Genomic DNA, 10,852 nt, shown 5'->3' on the forward strand with positions numbered 1-10,852 from the left:
CTTTTTTTCAGGTTTGCACTTGCTGCTGTTCAATATTCAGTTCATTAACACCTAATTTGTACTAATGCTTTGTCTTTCAACACACCATTAATATATTGTTTGCCTTTGCTCCGTGACCTTTTGGTCAGCTATGCGGCCTGGTCCAATCTAGACCTCCTTTGTTACCTCTTGCCCCACCCCCACCTCACTTGCTTATAACCTGTGACTTTTCTAATATTTGTCAGTTCCGATGAAGGGTCACTGACCCGAAACGTTAACTCTGCTTCTCTTTCCACAGATGCTGCCAGACCTGCTGAGTGGTTCCAGCATTTCTTGTTTCTATTTCAGATTTCCAGCATCCACAGTATTTTGCTTTTATACCACTGAAAACATTATCTGGTCCTCATCTCATTGTTATTTATGGGGTGTTGTACATAAATTGGCCAGCACATTTGTTTACATTATAATAGTTACCACACTTCAGAACGACATCATTGGCCTGAAAAGATTTAGGGTGACTTGAGGATGTGAAAGGTGTTATATAAATGCAAACTCTTTCTTTCTGGTGATTAGCTTTTGTAGCACATTCCAAATTATTCAACTAAAGCTGCGTTAACACAGGCAGGCATTAGATACTCAAAATCACTAGTGGCAATCCAAAACCAACAAAAATGATATTCTGAGCAATATTCTATGAGAGGGTTGTTAACATGCGGCTCACGGGCCAGGATCCAGCCTGCCAAAGTTTTCCATCTGGCCCACGGATGTATTTCAGAAATGAGAAATTTTCCATGGATGACTTCTTTTAGACTGGCTTTTTAAAACATCGCGCTGTTAGTTGCTGACATGGAATAGCGGTTTCCCAACTTCGGACAGATTCAGGGTTTTCTGGCAGGCTTTTAAAAGAAAGTCAGGACCCACTGGAAAACCCCAAATCTGTCCGAAGATAGGAAACCACTGTTCCCGCTCCAAGCACCTGTCAGCTGTGAAACTGACAGTGAGATGTTTTTTTAAAATAACTGACCAATAACAAAGCTGCTGTGCTGAGCACTCCTCTCCTTGCAACTATCAGGGAGCGACAGAGAGACAGAGACAGGAGAGAGAGAAAGAGGGGGGAGAGAGAAAAAGAGGGAGTCACAGAGAGTGAGGACGGCACGGTGGGGGAGGGCGGAGCAACATGGGTGGAGGCAACAGAACACAGAAGTGGGGAACAACAGAGAAGGGGGGTGGAATAACACAGAACGGGGGCGGGGGGTGTTTGGAATAACACAGAACGGGGGGGGAACAATACAGAAGGGGGGCGCGGGAGAGCACTGGGGGGGGTGACAGCACTGGGGGGTGACAGCACTGGGGGGGGGTGACAGCACTGGGGGGGGGTGACAGCACTGGGGGGGGTGACAGCACTGGGGGGGGTGACAGCACTGGGGGGGGGTGACAGCACTGGGGGGGGTGACAGCACTGGGGGGGGGTGACAGCACTGGGGGGGGTGACAGCACTGGGGGGGGTGACAGCACTGGGGGGGGTGACAGCACTGGGGGGGGTGACAGCACTGGGGGGGGGTGGACAGCACTGGGGGGGGTGACAGAACTGGGGGGGGGTGACAGAACTGGGGGGGGGTGACAGAACTGGGGGGGGGTGACAGCACTGGGGGGGGGTGACAGCACTGGGGGGGGTGACAGCACTGGGGGGGGTGACAGCACTGGGGGGGTGACAGCACTGGGGGGGGTGACAGCACTGGGGGGGGTGACAGCACTGGGGGGGGTGACAGCACTGGGGGAGGTGACAGCACTGGGGGGGGGGTGACAGCACTGGGGGGGGGGGGGTGACAGCACTGGGGGGGGGGTGACAGCACTGGGGGGGGGGGTGACAGCACTGGGGGGGGGGGTGACAGCACTGGGGGGGGGGTGACAGCACTGGGGGGGGTGACAGCACTGGGGGGTGACAGCACTGGGGGGGTGACAGCACTGGGGGGGTGACAGCACTGGGGGGGTGACAGCACTGGGGGGGTGACAGCACTGGGGGGGGTGACAGCACTGGGGGGGGTGACAGCACTGGGGGGGGGTGACAGCACTGGGGGGGGGTGACAGCACTGGGGGGGGGTGACAGCACTGGGGGGGGGTGACAGCACTGGGGGGGGTGACAGCACTGGGGGGGGTGACAGCACTGGGGGGGGTGACAGCACTGGGGGGGGTGACAGCACTGGGGGGGGTGACAGCACTGGGGGGGGTGACAGCACTGGGGGGGGGGTGACAGCACTGGGGGGGGGTGACAGCACTGGGGGGGGTGACAGCACTGGGGGGGGGTGACAGCACTGGGGGGGGGGGTGACAGCACTGGGGGGGGGGTGACAGCACTGGGGGGGGGTGACAGCACTGGGGGGGGGTGACAGCACTGGGGGGGGGTGACAGCACTGGGGGGGGGTGACAGCACTGGGGGGGGGTGACAGCACTGGGGGGGGGGTGACAGCACTGGGGGGGGGTGACAGCACTGGGGGGGGGTGACAGCACTGGGGGGGGGTGACAGCACTGGGGGGGGGTGACAGCACTGGGGGGGGGTGACAGCACTGGGGGGGGGGTGACAGCACTGGGGGGGGGGTGACAGCACTGGGGGGGGGGTGACAGCACTGGGGGGGGGGGGGTGACAGCACTGGGGGGGGGTGACAGCACTGGGGGGGGGGTGACAGCACTGGGGGGGGGGGTGACAGCACTGGGGGGGGGGGGTGACAGCACTGGGGGGGGGGGTGACAGCACTGGGGGGGGGGGGTGACAGCACTGGGGGGGGGGGTGACAGCACTGGGGGGGGGGTGACAGCACTGGGGGGGGGGTGACAGCACTGGGGGGGGGGTGACAGCACTGGGGGGGGGGGGTGACAGCACTGGGGGGGGGGGGTGACAGCACTGGGGGGGGGGTGACAGCACTGGGGGGGGGGGGTGACAGCACTGGGGGGGGGGGTGACAGCACTGGGGGGGGGGGGTGACAGCACTGGGGGGGGGGTGACAGCACTGGGGGGGGGGTGACAGCACTGGGGGGGGGGTGACAGCACTGGGGGGGGGTGACAGCACTGGGGGGGGTGACAGCACTGGGGGGGGGGGGTGACAGCACTGGGGGGGGGTGACAGCACTGGGGGGGGGGGTGACAGCACTGGGGGGGGGTGACAGCACTGGGGGGGGGGGTGACAGCACTGGGGGGGGGTGACAGCACTGGGGGGGGGGTGACAGCACTGGGGGGGGGGGTGACAGCACTGGGGGGGGGTGACAGCACTGGGGGGGGGTGACAGCACTGGGGGGGGGGGGGGTGACAGCACTGGGGGGGGGGTGTGACAGCACTGGGGGGGGGGTGACAGCACTGGGGGGGGGGTGACAGCACTGGGGGGGGTGACAGCACTGGGGGGGGGTGACAGCACTGGGGGGGGGGTGACAGCACTGGGGGGGGGTGACAGCACTGGGGGGGGGTGACAGCACTGGGGGGGGGTGACAGCACTGGGGGGGGGTGACAGCACTGGGGGGGGGGTGACAGCACTGGGGGGGGTGACAGCACTGGGGGGGGGGGTGACAGCACTGGGGGGGGGGGTGACAACACGGGGGGGGGAACAACACGGGGGGGGGAACAACACGGGGGGGGGGAACAACACGGGGGGGGGGAACAACACGGGGGGGGGGGAACAACACGGGGGGGGAACAACACGGGGGGGGAACAACACGGGGGGGGAACAACACGGGGGGGGAACAACACGGGGGGGGAACAACACGGGGGGGGGAACAACACGGGGGGGGGAACAACACGGGGGGGGGAACAACACGGGGGGGGAACAACACGGGGGGGAACAACACGGGGGGGGAACAACACGGGGGGGGAACAACACGGGGGGGGAACAACACGGGGGGGGAACAACACGGGGGGGGAACAACACGGGGGGGGGAACAACACGGGGGGGGAACAACACGGGGGGGGGAACAACACGGGGGGGGAACAACACGGGGGGGGAACAACACGGGGGGGGAACAACACGGGGGGGGGAACAACACGGGGGGGGAACAACACGGGGGGGGAACAACACGGGGGGGGAACAACACGGGGGGGGAACAACACGGGGGGGGAACAACACGGGGGGGAACAACACGGGGGGGAACAACACGGGGGGGAACAACACGGGGGGGAACAACACGGGGGGGGAACAACACGGGGGGGGAACAACACGGGGGGGGAACAACACGGGGGGGGGGAACAACACGGGGGGGGGAACAACACGGGGGGGGGAACAACACGGGGGGGGAACAACACGGGGGGGGGAACAACACGGGGGGGGGAACAACACGGGGGGGGGAACAACACGGGGGGGGGAACAACACGGGGGGGGAACAACACGGGGGGGAACAACACGGGGGGGAACAACACGGGGGGGAACAACACGGGGGGGAACAACACGGGGGGGAACAACACGGGGGGGAACAACACGGGGGGGAACAACACGGGGGAACAAAACGGGGGGAACAAAACGGGGGGAACAACACAGAGTATGGGGGAGCACAGGGCGAGACAGACAGAGAGAAAGGGACAGAGAGTGATCAAGATCACTCCTGACAGGTGGACATCTATCCGCCTCACTACAAGTGTGTGGGCAAACAGTGACTACTTGTGCAAGCAAAAAAATGCCAGGTATCTCACTAATCAGTGTCCAACACAGTGATGGGAAAAAAAAGTCAATTAATTTATCTTCTCATTTAAGCTTCTTCACAAAATGCACACTTGTTGTTGTTTTAATAGCAAAATAAATTCTTAATGCCTTTATCTTTCCAAAATTGTCTCACCAGCCCCTTTGCAAGACAAAAATGGTAATGTGGCCTCCACGCGAAAAGGTTGGATGACCTCTGTTCTGAACCAGCCGTTTGGAGTGTATTTCTATTTTATATATTTGAAAGGACAATTACATATTCAATTCAGGAACTGTTGCATTGTCAGTTTGAAGGGCCCTATGTGAATGGGAATTTGTTCGAAAATTAAAATAGCTTTGCTCTTATCAAAACAGAATGTTGCTGGTGGACACAAATTCCGACAACATTTAGGGCTGTAGTGCAAAATTTGTTTTCAAACTGGAGGTTTGAAACTGATCACAAACTGTCAAGCAAGGAGTGGCTTTTTTTAAAGAAAAGAAATGATTCTCAATACAGCAAAAAAAGAAAAGAGACGGGAGGAAATTGTTTTACACAGCAAAATGTTATGATATGGAATGCACTGCTTGAAAAGGTGTTGGAAGCAGATTCAATAGTAGCTTTCAAAGGGCAATTTGCTAAATATTTGAAAAGGAAAAATTTGCAGGGTTATGGAGAAAGAGCATGGAATTAGGACTAATTGGACAGCTCTTTCAAAGAGCCAGCACAGGCACGATGGGCCAAATGGCCTCGTTCTGTGTTTTAGATTCCATGATTGTATTCCATATCTCTGTTGGTTCAATTTCCTTATGGATTCTTTGAATAGCAAGATGAACACCAGTTTTCATTGAATCAACAACAACATATATTTATATAGCACCTTTAACATAATAGAACATTCCATGGTGCTTCCCAGGAGCATTATAAAACAAAATAGGAGCGAGCCACACAAGGAGACATTAGATCAGATGACCAAAAGCTTGGCCAAAGAGGTAGGTTTTAAGGAGTATCTTAAAGGAAGATGATGAGGCAGAGAGGTGTAGAGTGGTGTAGGGAGGGTAGGGCCTAAGCAACTGAAGGCATGGCCACCACTGGTGGAGCAATTAAAATCAGGGATGTACAAGAGGCTAGAATTACAGCAGCACAGATATCTTGGAGGGTTGTGGGGTTGGAGGAGATTACAGAGATAGGGAGGGGGTGAGGCCATGGATGGATTTGAAAACAAAGATAAGAATTTTAAAATCACGATGTTGCTTGACTGGAAGCCAATGTCGGTCAGTGAGCAGAGAGATGATACATGAATGAGACTTGGTGCGAGTTAGGACACGGGCAGCAGAGTTTTGGATGACCTCAAGTTTACATAGGGTAGCACAGAGGAGACCAAAGAGCAGTGCATTGGAATAGTCAAGTCAAAAGGTAACGAAGGCATGAAGGTTTCAGCAGCAGATAAGCTGAGACAAGGACAAAGTCAGGCGATATTATGGCGGTGGAAATAGGCAAACTTAGTGATGGCATAAATATAAGGTCGGCAGCTCATCTCAGACTGTTGCCAGGGAGAGGGATGGAATTTGTAGTGAGGGAACAGAGTTTGGAGTGGGGATCAAAAACAATGGCTTCAGTCTTCCCAATATTTAATTGGAGGAAATTACTGCTCATCCAGTACTGGATGTCGGACAGGCAATCTAATAATATAGGAACATTGGAGGACTTGAGAGAGGAGGTGGTGAGGTAGAGCTGGGTGTTGTCAGTGTACATGTGAAAACTAACACCATAATTTTGGATGATATTGCATAAGAACAGCATGTAGATGAGCAATAAGGGGGCCAAGGATCGATCCTCAGGGGACACCAGAGGTAACAGTGCAGCGGTGAGAAGAGAAGCCATTGCAGCTGATACTCTGGCTACGATTAGATAGACAAAAATGGAACCAGATGAGAGCAGTCCCATCCAGCTGGATGACAATGGAGAGGTGTTAGAGGCGAATGATCTGGTCAACTGTGTCAAAGGCTGCAAACAGGTCGAAAACAACAAGGAGGGAAAGTGTACCTTTGTCATAGTCACAAGGGATGCAAGAGACATATTGTGACGGGGTGGAAACCTGATTGGAGGGATTCAAACATGGAGTTCTGGGACAGATGGGAACAGATGGGAGAACACATTCAAGGAATTTGGAAGGAAAGGGAGGTTGGAGATGGGTTGGCTGTTTGCAAGGCAGTTGGGACAAAGGTTGGTTTTTTGAGGAGAGGTGAGATGATGGAGGATTTAAAGCAGAGAGGGACCTCTGAAGACACCTGAAGAGAGAGAACTATTAACAATATCGACTAACATGGGGACCAGGAGGGGAAATTGGATGGTCAGCAGTTTGGTACGAATAGGATTGAGGGTGCAGAAGATAGGTCTGATGGATAAGATGAGCTCAGAGACGGCATGAGGGGAGATAGGAGAGAAACTTGAGAAAGATGTGAGTTCAGGGCCAGGACGGGGGGGGGGGGGGGGGGTGGTGCGTGGGGGGAAGAGAAGCACTGGAGGATGTTTGGTCAGGTTGACTAGTGGAAAGGAGGACGTGCAGAGGCAGCTGATTGGATGGTCTCAATCTTAGTGACAAAGAAGTCCATGAGCTCCTTGCACTTATTATTGGAGGTGAGGGTGGAGAGGACAGGGGAGAGGGCTGCTTTGCCCTATTGATCCAAATACTGCATATTTTACAGAAGCCTGTAAACCATAAGAACCCACCTCCATCTTAGCATTTGTCCAACGAGGCACTTCTACAACCATATTAAACAGGGCCTGTAAAAGAATGCAACATCTGAACAACAGCAGTGCATAATCTTCATTCATGATGTACATCGCATGCTTTAATTCAAAGCTGTAATTCAGAGCAAAACCAGCTGTTGGTGTTTGTGTTTGTGTGTGTGTGGTCCAACAGCCCTGGGTTATGACTGGATATCTGTAATTACCTTTAAAAAAGCCAAATAAAAAAGGATACTGTATCTGATTAATCACCATTTGCAAAAACAGCCCAGGATTTTTTTTAAACCACCACAAATAGCGTTCCAATGAGAATTCTGCAACCAACATGTTTTTGATACTATTTGGGATGTTCTGGATGGGATAAAAACAAGCAACTGTTATTTTGTTAGCTAGATGAATGCTATGTTGAAGGAAAGAAGGGTGGGGGTGGGGGAGAGGGGGCAAGTGGGGAGGGTCAAGGAGGAGTGGGGGGCGAGGGATGAAGGGGAATAGGAGAGGCGGAGGGGCAAAGGGGGAATGGGAGAGTAGGCTAGTGGGGGAGGGGAAGGGAAAATGGGGGTGCTGCAGTGGGGGAGGAGAGAGTGAGGGAATTGCCAAGTGGGGTAGAAGAGAGCGCGCGAGGGGGAGGGAGGGAGAGCGCGCGAGGGGGAGGGAGGGAGAGCGCGCGAGGGGGAGGGAGGGAGAGCGCGCGCGAGGGGGAGGGAGGGAGAGCTGCGCGCGAGGGGGAGGGAGGGAGGGAGGGAGGGAGAGCGCGCGAAGGGGAGGGAGGGAGAGCGCGCGACGGGGAGGGAGGGAGGGAGAGCGCGCGAGGGGGAGGGAGGGGAGAGCGCGCGCGAGGGGGAGGGAGGGAGGGAGGGAGAGCGCGCGAGGGGGAGGGAGGGAGGGAGAGGGAGGGAGGGAGGGAGGGGGAGGGAGGGAGGGAGGGAGGGGGAGGGAGGGAGGGAGGGAGGGGGAGGGGGGGAGGGGGGGAGGGAGGGAGGGGGAGGGGGGAGGGGGGGAGGGAGGGAGGGGGAGGGGGGGAGGGAGGGAGGGGGAGGGAGGGGGGGAGGGAGGGAGGGAGGGGGAGGGAGGGAGGGAGGGAGAGCGCGCGAGGGGGAGGGAGGGAGGGAGAGCGCGCGAGGGGGAGGGAGGGAGGGAGAGCGCGCGAGGGGGCGGGAGGGAGAGCGCGCGAGGGGGCGGGAGGGAGAGCGCGCGAGGGGGCGGGAAGGAAGAGGTAAGGAGAGGAGAAAGGGAGCAGTGAAAAAAGGAAGGGGAGAATCGAGAAGGAAAAGTGAAATGAGGGAGCGAAGAGAATGGAGGGGGGAGAAAGGTGAGGAGTGTACAGAGTGGCTTGGGAAGGAAAAAGATACACTTGAGTTCTGAGGCTAAGTTCTTGTCACCAAACTGATGCTGTGATTTGGAGGTGGGGACTGGGTGTGCTCAGATGTGATTTCTGCACTCTGAACACCTCTATCAAATCTTCTTTCAACCTTCTCTTCTCAAAGAAGAACAACCCCAGCATTTCTAATCTATCTACATAACTGAAGTCTCTCATCCCTGGAGCCAATCTCATAAAACCCTCTCTAAAGCCTTCACAATCTTCCTAAAGTGCAGTGCCCAGAACTGGACACAATACTCCAGTTGTGGGTGAACCAGACTTTTATAAAAGTTCCTCATAACTTCTTTGCTTTTGTACTCTATGCCCCCTCTATTTATAAAGCCCAGGTTCCCCTATGCACTTTGAGCCACTCCCTGCCACCTCCAATGATTTATGCACATATACCCATTCTGTTCTGGCACCCCCTTTAGAATTGTATATTTTACTTTTTATTGCCTCTCCTTGTTCTTCCTACCAAAATATATCACTTCACACATCTCTGCACCAAATTTAATCTGCCGCATGTCTGCGCATTTCACCATCCTGTTTCTGTCCTTTTGAAGTGTATCACTATTCTCCTCACGGTTCACGATACTTCCAAGTTTTGTATCATCCATAAATTTTAAAATTGTGCCCTCCACACCCAAGTTTAGGTCATTAATATAGATCAAGAAAAGCAGTGGTCCTCGTATTGACCCTGATCCACACTGCATACCTTCCTCCAGTCCAAAATATATCCGTTCGCCACTACTCTCTGTTTCCTGTCACTCAGCTAACTTCATACGTATGCTGCCACTTTTCCTTTTATTCCATAGGCTTCAACTTTTCTGGCAAGTTTATTATGTGGCACTTTATCAAACCCCTTTTGGAAGTCCATGTACACCACATCACTGACATGACACTCATCAACGATCTCCGATACATCATCAAAAAACTCAATCAAGTTAGTTAAATGCGATTTGCCTTTAAGAAATCTGTGCTGGCTTTCCCTAATTAATCCACACTTGTCCAAGTGATTGTTAACTTTGTCCCAGATTATCATCTCTAAAAGCTTTCCCACCACCCAGGTTAAACTGGTTGGCCTCTTGTTGCTGGGTGTATCCTTAGACCCTTTTTGAACAAGGATGCAAGATTTATATTTCTCCAGTCCTCTGACATCAACCCGTATCTAAGGAGGATTGGAAGATTATGGCCAGTAACTCTGCAATTTCCACCCTTACTTCCCTCAGTGTCCTCGGATGCATCCCATTCAATCCTGGTGACTAATTATCTCTTAGTACAGCTAGCCTTTCTAATACCTTTTTTAAAAAATCAATTTTTAGTCCATTCAGCATCTCAATTACCTCCTCTTTCACTACAACTTTGGGAGTATCTTCTTCCTTGGTAAAGACAGATGCAAGGCACTCATTTAGTACCTCAGCCATTCCTTCTGCCTCCATGCGTAAATCCCCTTTTTGCTCCCTAATCAGCCCCACCCCTACACTCACTACCCTCTTACTATTTATATACTTATAGAAGACTTTTGAATTGCTTTTTATGTTAGCTGCTAGCCTCTTCTCATGCTCTCTCTTAGCTTCTCATTTCTTTTTCACTTACCTTCTGAACTTTCTATAGTCAGGCTGGTTCTCACTTGTATTACCAACCTGACATGCTCCCTTCTACTGCTTATATGTTACTCTTCATCTCTTCTGTCATTCAGGGAGCTCTGGCTTTGCTTGCCCTACCTTTCCCTCTCGTGGGAATGTACCTAGACTGTATCTGAACCATCTCATCTTTAAAGGCAGCCCATTGTCCCTTTACAGTTCTGCCTGCCAATCTTTGATTCCAATTTGCCCAGGACAGATCAGTTCTCACCCCACTGAAATTGGCCCTCTTCCAAATAGGTATTTCGACGCTAGGTTGCTCGTTGTCCTTTTCTATGGCTATCCTAAATCTTACTGTTCCCTAAACAATACTTGATCCACCTCATTCCCCAGAACCAGATCCAGCAATGCCTCCTTCCTCGTCGGGCCAAAAATATACTGATGAAGAAAATTTTCCTGAATACACTTCAGAAACAATTCCAACTTTCAGCCCTTTACACTATTACAATCTTAGACTATTAGAATAATTGAAGTA

General features: G+C 54.0%; 1 protein-coding gene across 7 annotated transcripts in view; it reads right to left on the reverse strand.

Annotated features, from left to right (window-relative positions):
* The window catches only part of LOC137369340 (inorganic pyrophosphatase-like), a 76,429-nt gene that overhangs the window by 52,020 nt on the left and 13,557 nt on the right, over nt 1-10,852 (reverse strand). For 5 of the 7 annotated variants that reach the window (XM_068030405.1, XM_068030404.1, XM_068030403.1 and 2 more), the window contains exon 3: nt 7,360-7,413. The exons of the other annotated variants lie outside the window; for them this stretch is intronic. In XM_068030405.1, the coding sequence (XP_067886506.1) occupies nt 7,360-7,413 (54 nt within the window). The remainder of the gene's footprint in view (nt 1-7,359; nt 7,414-10,852) is intronic. 7 annotated transcript variants of the gene reach the window in all.

This window comes from Heterodontus francisci, chromosome 4 (assembly GCF_036365525.1).
Source record: "Heterodontus francisci isolate sHetFra1 chromosome 4, sHetFra1.hap1, whole genome shotgun sequence".
NCBI classification, from domain to species: Eukaryota; Metazoa; Chordata; class Chondrichthyes; order Heterodontiformes; family Heterodontidae; genus Heterodontus; species Heterodontus francisci.